Here is a 12,560-nt window from a genome sequence, read left to right as displayed (position 1 = left end):
CTGTGGGTTAATGCGCCAGACTGCAAAGACAATTGAACTGCGAGGTTGGCAGTTCAAGCTTACCAGCTGCTCCTAGGAAACCCTATACAGGGTCACTATTTGTTGTAACCGACTCGATAGCACTTCACAACAACAACATAGATAACTAGATAGATAGGTAGGTAGATAGATAGTTAGATGTTGTTGTTGTTAAGTGCCGTCCAGTTGATTCCAACCCATAGCTACCCTGTATAGGGTTTCCAAGGAGCAGCTGGTGAGCTTGAACCACTGACTTTGCAGTTCAAATGACTTTGCAGTCTGGCACAGTAGCCCACGACACTGCACAGGACTCCTGATACATTTATAGATGGTATATATACATAAAGGCTTCAAAATGTCTGTGGAAAAATTCCACTACTTTTTAATTCCATTTCTCCATGAACTTTTTTAAACCCCTTTATGTGTATGTATTTTTTTAATTGTTGCTAAAAGTATAGACCACAGAACAGACAGCATTTCAACGATTTCTCCTTGAGTGTGTCAGCGACGTTGCGTATGTTCTTCAAGTTGTACAACTGTTCTCATCCCCTTTTCTGAATTGTTCCTCCCTCGTTGATATCACTCACTGCCTCCTGCCCCCTAAGCTTCCCCCTAGCAAAACTTTTGCGTTGCCATGGTCAGTTTTTTTCCTTATAGATAGTTCTCTAAAAGGGTGTAATGTTCAAGGCAGATAATCTTTACTAATTACCAAACATTTTATGACACGTTCCCCCTCCCCCTAAGCCTTAAGCCAAAATGTCTTTTAACAAAAGAAAACAAAATCTCTTGGGAGCAGATGCAGCCAAAGCTTTCCCCTTTCATCCAATAGGAGTAACATCCTTTTGTGAGGCAGACTCTGTTTTATAAAGCAGAGCAATCTCCTTTTTAAGGGTCAGATCCAGTGATAGTGGCATTTTCAGTGTCTCTGGGCAAGGAATGCCCCAGAGCTCTGGCAAGGAAACCAGTGCTGATGTGAACGGCAATCCCTCTGTGATTCAGCATTCCGTGGCTTTAGAAACAGTGGGCATAAATGTACTGCTTCCTGCTAATGTTTCCATCTTCCCCCATTGTGACTTCATTGTGTGTTGCTTTGCAGAAAACTTGCTTTATTTGACGATTGGAACTCCTTGGCTGTTTATGTTTCAATGGATAACACGGTGGTCATTGAAGATATCAGTGAGTCCCAAGCCTGTTTACCTTCCTGGTTGGTGGGTGATGAGCTCCTTCCTCACCCTTAGAAAGTTGAGACCCTAGAAAGTCTCTCTGGTGGTGGTGATGGTTATATGCTGTGGAGTCGGTTCCGACTCATAGGGACCCTATACAGGGTTTCCAAGGCTGTATATCTTTATGGGAGCAGAAAGCCTCATCTTTCTCCAGTGGAGCAGCTGGTAGTTTCAGACTTCTGACTCTGAGATTAGCAACCCAATTTGTAACCACTACGCTATCAGAGCTCCAGAGTGTCCCAATAGGACATTAAGCTTAAGGAGGCACAGCCAACCAACCAAAGCCTGCCCCTGCAAATCAGCTGCCTGCCTTCCATCCCGTGTATTTCAGAGCAGAACTGCACTCCATGGGGTTCTCAAGGCTGTCACCTTTTAGAAAGAGATTTGCAGGTCTTTCTTCTGAAGTGCCTCAGGGTAGGTTCAAACTGCCAACCTTTTGGTTAGTAGTCCAGCATGTAACCATTTGCAGCACCCAAAGACTCTTTAAGAGGACACAGGGCTCCAGTTGATCCTTCTCTGGACCATTTTTTCTATTCCCTTTCAGACAAAACAATGAGAGGGTCTTTGGTGCCCCTCAGTGTGATGTCAGAGCTTTTCCCTGTAGGAGACCCCAGGCCAGTTAGACCATTAGTCTTTTGTGTAGGCTCCAGGACTCAGAATTGACTGGATGAAAACTGTTTGGGGGTTTTGTCTCAATTTGTTTTTTCAGCCTTATCCAGTCTTGGGCTCCCTGCCATAGGCGTTAGAGAAACTCGAAAGATAGTCCTATCTCAAAGGCCCTTGCAGTCTAACTGAAAGAGGTGGGGGAGAAGCTGCTCCCTGGTGGGCAGGATGGAGGACATCCCAGACATGCCATGCCATGCCATGTGAAGACCCCTTAGTATTGACTTCGGGGTCTCTTCTAGGGCTTCTTCTTGTTGTGTGTGCCATCCAGTGGGTTCCAACTCATGGCAACCCTTTGGAGGGTTTCTGAGAGGAGCTGGTGGGTTTAAACTGCCGACCTTGTGGTTAGCATTCCAGCACTTATCTTACAGCGCCACAGCAGGACCCCTTCTAGGGCTGGATAGACCTTATTCACCCAGCTCTCTTTTCATCTGTTTCTAGAAAAAATGTGCTGGGTCTTTCCCTGGAGTGCTGACACAGCCGCTGAAAGCCCCCCTGGTTTTCCCAGTGCATGCTGCCCAGCCTGGAAACCCCTGCTGCTCATTGTGCCCCTTCGCCTGGGCATAAACCAAATCAACCCTGTCTATGTTGATGCCTTCAAAGTAAGTTGCTCCTTTCCCCAAGCCCATTGCTACGTGTCCATCACACCTCCATGTGAACAGAGATCCGTGAGCAGCAGTCCACAAGTGAGTTGAGAATCTCACATTCTCTTTTCCTCTAGGAGTGTTTTAAGATGCCACAGTCATTAGGGGCATTAGGAGGAAAACCAAATAACGCCTATTATTTCATAGGATTCTTAGGTAAGAAAAGAGGAAACACAGTAAGTCATCGGGGGCCAGGGGAGAGGGGGGCAAAGGTCTGCATGGGAGCCTAGGCAATTCCATTAGTGGGCCCCATCTGTCTTGCTTCTGGTCAGCCCTGTTCTGTCTCCAACCTGATCTAAGGAGAGTAACACTTCTGTGTGCCTGACAGAAAGCAGACCCCCATACAGTGGTCCCACTTCCTGCTTCTTGATAAGATGGTTCCATAGCTGCTTTCCCACTGGATCACCCCCAGGTGACATCATTACTTATGCACATCTCTCTTCTTCCTGCGGGGCCCATGGCCGCAGTTTCACCCGTAGCCTAGCCGACAGCTCTTTTATTGAGCAGCAGTGGTCCCCTGGTTCCCCAGGACCCCATAGCTGGGCCTGCTGTGACCGCTGAGAATTAGATGCAGCAAAGACTAGAGAACGCTCTCGTGATGATGAGGGATACACCTGATAACCACTAACTTCCTAATGCGGGTCCTAATAAGCAACTTGGCATTTACTGCATGGTGTGGTGCTTCTGGAAACCGAGCCACCTGACTCACCAGCAATGACCAGAGGAACACTTAAACAACCCCTTGGCCTAGGAGGTGAGCTAGCCCAGTGCTCCTCAAGCTTGGGCACACTGGGCTCTCCTGAAGATGCAGATTCCATAGATCTGGGATAGGGCTGGAGAGGCTGCATTTATAACTCGGTGCTGCTCATGCTGCTGGTCCAGGGACCACACTTGAAGTCCCAGCACCCTAGAGATTAGGCCAGTGCTGAAGGGCTGAAGTTAGGGAATGAGGTGGCTAGGGAAAATTGGAACATGTGCTGAAACTGGTCCTCAAGGAAGTTAGGAGTGTGGATTGGTTGATAGTGAGGGAGAGCCAGGTAACAATAGTGAGGGAATGGCATGAGGGGATGTGCACAGGACCCTTCCCAACCCATCTCCTCATTGGAAGTTCAGGGAGGTGAGGTGAGGTTGTTAGGGACCATTGTGTCCATGCTGACTTCCAGGCATTGGTTCCTCCTGACATGTCCAAAGTGCGAGAGATGAGGTGAGGTGGATCCAGGCATACCTGGGTTTGCCTGTAGGCAACCTCGCTGCCCCTGCCCCCCGGCCTAGCTAGTTGTGTGACTGTTGTTGTTGTTAAGTGCTGTTGAGTCAGTTCCGACATATAGCGACCCTGTCCAGGATTCCGAGGAGTGCCTTGTGAGTCTGAACCGCTGACCTTGCGGTCCAGAGCTTATTTTACAGCGCAACACCAGGACACTATAGGAAAGGATTACAAACTCAGGACCCTTTTCAGTAAGATAGGGCTAATAGCTGACTCAGTGTGGTCATCTCACAATAAAGCACTCGGTAAAGAGCCAGGCATATAGTAATGTTAAAAAAAAAGTGGCTCCATCCTGTCTGACCACCACACCTCTTTCCTTTACTTGCTCTTTCTTCTTGGCTCTGAGGGAGAAAGATGAGGCTGTCTGCTCCTGTAAAGATTTACCATCTCACAAACCCTAAAGAGCAGATCTACTCTGGTCTATCAGGATGACAGTGGATTTATTGTGTGTGGAGGGGAGGGTGGCGTCCACAGAATTATTGCTGTTCTCTAATGCTGCCATCTACTGGCCAATCACAAGAACTGCCATTGAGTGGAAAATCTGGAGACCGTGGGAGGCTTTGCTTTTTTCTAAGTGCCAAACCCAGTATTTGGAGTTCTGGTCGCTGTAGGATAAGCACTGGACTGCTAATCACAAGGTTGGCAGTTTAAACCCACCAGCCACTCCTTGGAAACCCTATATAGGGTTGCCATGAGTCAAAACTGACTCGACAGCACGTAACAACAACAAGCCCAGTATGTAGTTATATAAATTGAGATGCCCCGTTTCTACAATTTTCCGTTCCGGTCAGCTAAAGCTTGCAAAGTTACATTTCTTACTGTGTGTGTCTGAGAACAAGATTGAAACCGATGGAACAATCATCTGGTCAGGATCTCAGTGAATAGTGTATATGATTGCCTGGCTTCCAGTCCTCCCATCTCCCAGCTTATACCCAGAGAGAATTTGCCAAACTGCCATGGTGGTGGTTGTGTGCCCTGGAGTCAGTTCTGACTCACAGCAACCCTGTATAGGGTTTCCAAGGCTGTAAATCTTTAAGGGAGCAGAAAGCCTCATCTTTCTCCTACAGAGCGGCTGGTAGATTCAAACTGCTGACCTTGGAGTTAGCAGCCCAGCTCATAATCCACTACAATACCCGGGCTGCCATAGCTCTCCTGTTTCCTGAATTCACTGTGTTGGGGTGACTTCTGTGGAGTCTGACATAAGAGGGTTGAAGTAATCCTCTGTTCTCTAAGAAACAGCCAACCCTCACTTGTAACCTCACGACCCCTGTTCTGCCTCATTCCATAACTACATGACGTTGGGTGGCCCCGATGGGCAGAATGACTGAGAACCATTGTTTACTGGAGAGTTATCTTCTGCCAGGAACTCTGAAAAGGACTTCACATATATTACAGCACTTCAGTGTAGCGAAACGAAGATTGTTGTTAAGTGCCGTCGAATTAGTGGATTTGAACTACTGCCCTTGTGGTCCTACATTATCCTACAGCGCCACATCAGGAAAGGAAGATTAAGAGAGATTATTTCCAGCTAGAAAGTAGTGGAGCCAGGATTCCGTCCCAACTTGGCCATCTCTGCCTATCACATGGCATTATGCCTCTAGGACCCTCCTTCCCAGTGGAGGCTGGAAGAAGCTCTAGGTGTAGGTGGATCTGGCAGTCCCATGCTGCCTGCTGAGAGAGAATGTCCGTGGGTATGGATTGCCACTGTGAGATCTGCAGTAGCAGCTTGGTCTCTACCATGGTTGAACAGACCTCATTCCAAGTGAGGACTTTTTAAGTGTTCTATAATCTCTTATAGGAGCTCTGGTAGCGTAGTGGCTACGAATCGGGCTGCAAACCTTAAGGACAGCAGTTCGAAACTACCAGCTGCTCCACGGGAGAAAGATGAGGTGTTCTGCTCCTGTAAAGATTTACAGCCTCGGAAACCCTGTACAGGGTCGCTATGGGTCAGAACCGACTCAATGGCACTTAACAACAATAACAACAACATAATCTCTTATACTCAGAGTAGTGGTTACGAATCGGGCTGCTAACCTCAGGGACAGTAGTTTGAAACTACCAGCTGTTCTGCGGGAGAATGATGAGGATTTCTGTTCCCGTAAAGATTTACAGCCTCGGAAACCCTGTACAGGGTCTCTATGAGTTGGAACCAACTCCACTGCACATAACAACAACAATATTCACAGAAATAGATTAGCCTGCAAAACTCTAGTACACAACACACACCCTTACGCTTGGAAAAACGTTTTGGCCAAAGTCAGGAAAAATGCTGCTATGGTTTCCAGCACCTTAACTCGGGACAACCTGGCCGACTGCTTGGTTCGAACCCAGCTTATACTTTCCATTTTGTTGTCCACAGCTTTCTTGTCCTCTTTTCTGTGGTCTTAGGTAGGCTATCTTCTAAAGAACTTGGTTGTTGCTCTTCGTTATGACTTGAGGGCTTTAATATATATATATATATATATATATTTTTTTTTTTTTTTTGTATCTTATATGCCCACCTGTCTGGGCATAGTGACCTTCTCTTACAAGAGATGTGGTCTCGGAGAAATGTACAGGGCCTTTGTTTTTTGTTGTTGTTTTTTTTTTTTTTTTTTACTTTTATAATGCAAGCCTTATTAGGGCATTGATTTCCATATACTCTTGGACATATATTGTAGGTAAATGGAAACTTCTATGATCACTTTGAATGTGCATTATTTTAAACATATATTTAAAAAAACAAACATCAAAAAGGTGAAATTTCCCATTTCTTATAATACCCTGTGAGGCCACTTTTCTTCTTTAAGCGCCGTCGAATCAGTTCCTACCCATAGCGATCCTGTATAGGGTTTCCGAGGAGTGGCTGGTGAGCTTGAACCACTGACCTTGCAGTTCAAACCAACTTTGCAATTGCGAGCATTAGCCCACAGCACTGCACTAGAACAGGCTCGATGACCCCAGTTTGCAAGCAGAGAAATGTGGACAGAGAGTGAGTTCATTGTCTTCCGTCAGGTTTGTGATAGAGAAAAATTCAGCATCGGGAACATCTTCTTTTCCAACAGAAGTGTTTTAGGGTAGCCAACACAATCCTGGTATGGTGGCTCAAACCCACTAGTCACTCCTCGCAAACCCGATACAGGGTCACTGTGAGCCATGGCTGACTCGACGGTACTTAAAAGCATCACCACCAACAACACAAGCCTACATGCCATTTCAGGGAGGGGCTTTGGGGTGCCCTTCCTACTCCATTCTCAAGCCAAAGTAGAGCTGTCTAGGTTGCCTGAGCCAGTCTAGGCCTCAGAAACTCAGGTGGTCCCCGAGCTTGGACAGTGGTGAGGTTAGAATTCTCTCTTGGGTCCCCTTGTGTACTTGCCTCACCTCTGATGAGCACTAGGGAACTTTCTGCCCTTCAGATACTGGATAAAGCAAGAAATGTCCGTCTCCTAAACTCCTTTCAGTTCTTAGGCCGTTATTTGGACAGGCTTTTCAATGTCTTGAAGCCTGACTTTTCTCTCCTTTGTAAAGGGTCGATCATCTCAGAGTGAATTCCCAGTGGGGTGTATCTCAGCTCATGTTTATGGGACACAGACAACACTTTCCAACAGGAATTACTAACTTGCTAACAGTGACTAACTTGATAGTTAATCCAAACCAGAACTCAGCTTGTTGGTCTCTCATCCAGAGCAGAGTTAGCCTTCCCAGCCTGTGTGGGTAGCTTTGCTTTTGAGGAGGCCATTTGCTTGGCCAGAGGCTGGCGAGTCTACCTGCTATCTCTTTGCTACTGCTGCTCACAGAGCCTGCCATGTCATCTGTGGCTTCTCATGCCCTCCTGCGCCCAAACCTGTCACTTTCCATTTGGGAACTTGGACATTGAAGAGATATCAACCCTAGGGCAAGTCTTCTCGTTGACTGGATGTGGGCTCTGGTAGCATCCTTCAAGCATGCTCCCCCTGGCTGCAGGCTTTCTGTCATCCCATTCTCATTGTCATCAAGGGAGGGGGTAGGAAAACCCCAGGGCTCCTCCTGAGGGCAGCAGTGGTGCCAGGACCCAGGATTTCTGGAAGGCTAAGCATGTCTCATTCAAAACAGGTGATGAGCTCATTTTCTTGGACCCTCATACAACTCAGACCTTTGTTGACACCGAGGAGAATGGAATGGTGGATGACCAGACTTTCCATTGCCTGCAATCCCCACAGCGAATGAACATCCTGAACTTGGATCCTTCAGTAGCCTTGGTGGGTGTCTCAAGGTTGAGCGTACCGAGGAGCACTATGCTACCCTGTTACAGATTGGTTCACTGGGAGTTATGGTCAGGGTAGCAAGAGGATGTTCTCTTAACCACTCACATGAGCGGCAGTGTAGCATAGTGGATAAGGAATGGACTTTAGAGCCAAATTGCTCAAGTGGGAATTGTCAGTTATTAGCTTTGGACTTAGGGCAAGTCTGAGCCTCGATCCTCTCATCTCTAAAAAGGGGGAAAGTAATAAGTCTTCATTATAGGGTTGTTGTGAAGAATGTATGAAGTTTAATGTGTGTAAAGCACTTAGCAAATAGTAAGCAACATTCTATAAATGTTAGCTATTATTTGTAATGATATCTTTCCCCCTTTGCCTTCCTTCTTGCCCTCTAATTATTGATGATGGAGCCTAGCAAGGGAGAGAGAAGGGAACAATCCCCCACGGATGGACTGGGCTCATTTCTCTGTGCACACAAGCCAGGAAGTTGCAGGGAGGGGGCAGTTTGTTCTTGTTGTTTTGACCCTGGGAATATGTCTGTTGCCTCCACACATTGAAGGGCATCTTCCTGTGAAGTATCCGATGGTTCTGAGGCCCACTAACATCTCCTCTTCTAGCTGAACCCATCTGCTAGAGCACCAGTCACTGAGAGTACACAGAGCTCCCTGTTACTTGGTGGTGGTGGTGATGTGCTGTGGAGTCGGTGCCAACTCATAGCGACCCTGTACAGGGTTTCCGAGGCTTTAAATCTTTACGGGAGCAGAAAGCCTCATCTTTCTCTCGCGGAACAGCTGGTAGTTTCGAACTCCTGACCTTGTGGTTCACACGCTATCAGAGCTCCTCCCTGTTACTTAGAACCACTATTTCCCTAACCTAGGACGACTCTGAGGATGGAGAAGGAGGCCGAGTGTTCTCTTTATTCAAGTAGCTAATTTCCTAATAAGGTCCAAGCCACCTTATTAAGTCATGCCGCCAGCCACAAGTATGATTTGACTTTTGATTGCTGGCTTAATTGAGTCTTCTTTATAGATGTGGATATCTGTGCACGGAATGTAATGGAATTAACCCCATACTTTGGAGACTGGCCTTCAAGTTGCTAGGATCTCAAAATGTAAGAGAAGGAGGGACAGGGAAGGTAGAGGGCCAGGAAAGGAAAGGAATAAAGATAAAGGGAGATAGACAGGGAGATAGAGGCGGAGAGAAAATGAAAGCGAGAAAAAGCAAGCGAGCCTATGCACAGATGTGCATGTATTGCTTAGCTCAGAGGGGGAGAAGCCCAGCCAATCTTCCTTCATTGGGGAAGACACATCCAAAAAGAGTGGCCCCCATCCTAATTCTGGGTCCACAACTCTATCTTCTAATACAAAGCTCCTGCCTAGATACTTCCGGCCAATTCTAAATTGTATTCTTTTGCTCCTCCCCAAGGGATTTTTCTGCAAAGAAGAAAAAGACTTTGACAACTGGTGTAGCCTGGTTCAGAAGGTAATGTTTGTCTGACTTTGAAAACCTGAAAATGACTTTTCAAGATTGTTTTGCATAGACACACAAACCTAGTCTGATATGAGTATGGCAGGAGAAACAAAGTAAGGCAACAAAAACACTTTGAGATGAGGGGAATTTTGCATAACTTTTAGCAAACTGAAGTAAAATTCCCATTTGAACTATGCATGGTATGTCAAATGAGCACAGTTTTTAACTACTCAAAGTTTCATCGGATTATGCTGAGAGTCATATGAAATACTGAGGTGAGTTGTAAGATGTTCAGGGAATTGTCTACTGTCGTGATCTGAACTATGCCAGTTTCATATAGCTGTACCTCATACTTCCTTTCTCTGCTCATAACATTGAGGTGCTTGGAGAAATGACACTACTTTTCTATTTGCATAGAGGCCCATTTATAGCTATGTGTGCTCATTAACTGTTTGACTCATGAAATATAGGCACACTAAGGAACCCTCCCGGCTGGTGTAATTGGTTAAGCTCTAGACTACTAGCCAAAAGGTTGGCAGTTTGAACCTTGGAAGACAGTCCTGGTGATCTGTTTCTTGAAAACCTAGTTCAAGTTTGCACACATGGAATTGCCATGAGCCAGACTCAATTCAACAGCAACAAACAACAGCGTAGGCACACTCCCACCTAAAGGAAACACAGTGTGCATTGTTGTTGTTGTTGTTGTTAAGTGCTGTGGAGTTGTTTCTGACTCATAGCGACCCTGTGTAGGGTTTCCAAGGAGAGGCTGGTAAATCTGAACTGCCGACCTTGCGGTTCAAACCGACCGCGTGGTCCAATGCTAGTTCTTTTTTTTCTTTTTTCTATTTCATTGCATCAAAGGACATAATTTTCTGACTCACCAATCAGTTGCCTGCCTCCCTCAGTGTCCGCTTCAAACATGGGCTAATACATGGAAGCCCATGATAAATGTTTATTGAAAGAATGAAGGAAGTTCACAGAGAGTACTTTAAAGAGCCTTGGATGGGGGGTTGTGGCGGTGGCAGGAGATACGATGTTATAGCTCTAAAACAAAGGGATTGTAGAAATGAGAGCTTTGGAGCCCTTTGTAAAGGTTGGGAGGGAAGATTTATCTTCACAAGCAAGCAAGTACTTGACACTGTTGTTACATTGTTGTTAAGTGCCATCAAGTCAATTCTGACTTGTTGCCATGCTGTATAGGGTTTCTGAGGAGCAGCTGGTAGGTTTGAAGTGCCGAAACACTGAACCAGTGGTCCACAGTCCATTGCTTATCTTACAGCGTCACACCAGGAGTCCACTTGACACTAATGTCCCCATTTAGGAGTCCTGGTGTGATACTGTAGGAGAAACACTGGACTTCTAACTGCAAGATCAGTGGTTCAAACCTACCAGATACTCCTCAGAAACTCTATACAGGGTCACTATGAGTCATAACCGACTCAACAGCACTTAACAATAATGTCCCCATCCAAATCAGAAATCCCAGTTAATAATGGGCTATACTTACATTCTAGAATGAAGTAAAATTGCATTTATATCACGTGAAAAGTTAAAAAGAGAATTTTCTGATAAGATTATGCCATTTAAATTAGAGCATATTCCATAAATACTGGACTAAAATTGAAACCAAGTCAAACCTGGAAAGAAAAATAATAAATAAAAGCAAGAGAAAGCAAGTTCATTGTCATCTTGGATCAAGTTCAGTTTGATTAACCAGTGTTTTCTTTAGACTCACACTTCAGCTGTGTCTCAACTCCTAAACTGCGGCGACCATAAGTAACTGGCTTATGGCCCAAAGCTCACACTGGAGCATGCGCAATGAGTACTGGCTGCTCCAGTACTAGCCAGCAGATCTAGCTGCTCCCGTCTTCCTTCTGGATTGACAGTATCTCGAATTATGAAGGAGGCTGGGCTCAGATGGGTCCCGTAGGGGAGAGGCTGCTTCTAGTAAACCTTGATTTTTACCTTCCACCAGCTAGACCGTTCTCTTCAGGTTTGGGATCAGAGATTGCCAGTTGGATAGAGAGGTAACAAAACAAATGAAGTGAATCCCCAGTACTTATAACTGTTTCTATGTCTTCTCAGGAAATTCTAAAGGAGAATTTAAGAATGTTTGAATTAGTTCAGAAACACCCATCGCACTGGCCTCCCTTTGTACCTCCAACCAAGCCAGAAGTGACGACCACTGGGGCAGGTGAGCTAGTGCTGAGGGGCAGGGGTCGCTTAGGCTTTCTGTGGAAAATACACTGTCTCCTCAGCTAGACTGGCCAAGGAATGTTGCTTCGGACTGTTTTAATTTTCTGATGAACAGATAGTCAGCACTTTCAAAGAACGAGAGGATAAGAAAATTGACTCAGTGCTAAAGTCCTATGCAAATGAGCAGAATTCTAGCAATTCTCTCAAAAGGAGAATTTTGTTTCCATGGTCCGGTTCAGAATAACAAACCGGAGTCCGTGGGTGGTTAAAAGGTACTTCAAGGGTCTTGTAGAACTTCAGCCCCATTACTGTTCACAGAATGGAATAGGAGTATGTAATTAGTCCAGCCATTTTGATGCTTTTTAGAGCATTTTGAATACTTTACATTGGTCCTATGGGTAAGTCTCTCCCAGGCACATTTCTCTTCAGCAAAAGAATTGTAAAATCCACAGTCTTAAGCTTCAAACTGACAAACTTTACTTCTTTCTCCTCTCTGTATTCTGATAGAATTCATTGATTCTACGGAGCAACTAGAAGAGTTTGACCTGGAGGAAGATTTTGAGATTTTGAGTGTATAGAATCGTGGGAACTCAGCTTAGAGATCTGTCTTCCATTTGGCGCCATAGGAACATGAACTCATGACAGAAAACTCTCCCAGTCAGCAAGTGCCTGATATGCCAACAGCCTACAAACGTAATAGCAATCATGACTGAGTCAGTCACCATTTCTCAGAAAAGAAAACCAAGAACAAAACCACCCTTCCCCAGAAAGAAATGCAGCAATTGTGGAACCCCGGACCAGAAAAACGAGGAGCTAGCCATTACATCCCACCTTGTCGTCCAGGGCTACACGTCTTCAGTAGCTG

At 45.7% G+C, this 12,560-nt stretch overlaps 1 protein-coding gene across 1 annotated transcript in view; it reads left to right on the top strand.

Moving 5' to 3' along the window:
• Nucleotides 1-12,301, top strand: part of ATG4A (autophagy related 4A, cysteine peptidase) — a 139,936-nt gene extending 127,635 nt beyond the window's left edge. Inside the window, exons 7-13 of the mRNA XM_006871037.1 lie at nucleotides 1,115-1,194; nucleotides 2,346-2,506; nucleotides 2,626-2,704; nucleotides 7,884-8,029; nucleotides 9,455-9,511; nucleotides 11,585-11,693; nucleotides 12,203-12,301. Of these exons, the coding sequence (XP_006871099.1) occupies nucleotides 1,115-1,194; nucleotides 2,346-2,506; nucleotides 2,626-2,704; nucleotides 7,884-8,029; nucleotides 9,455-9,511; nucleotides 11,585-11,693; nucleotides 12,203-12,273 (703 nt within the window). The 3' untranslated portion in view covers nucleotides 12,274-12,301. The remainder of the gene's footprint in view (nucleotides 1-1,114; nucleotides 1,195-2,345; nucleotides 2,507-2,625; nucleotides 2,705-7,883; nucleotides 8,030-9,454; nucleotides 9,512-11,584; nucleotides 11,694-12,202) is intronic.
• The last annotated feature ends 259 nt before the right edge of the window (nucleotides 12,302-12,560 follow it).

The sequence above is a fragment of the Chrysochloris asiatica genome, unplaced genomic scaffold (assembly GCF_000296735.1).
Source record: "Chrysochloris asiatica unplaced genomic scaffold, ChrAsi1.0 scaffold00159, whole genome shotgun sequence".
Classification (NCBI taxonomy): domain Eukaryota; kingdom Metazoa; phylum Chordata; class Mammalia; order Afrosoricida; family Chrysochloridae; genus Chrysochloris; species Chrysochloris asiatica.
The sequence above is the reverse complement of the archived record's forward strand: the minus strand, read 5'-3'. Positions and strand labels throughout refer to the sequence as shown.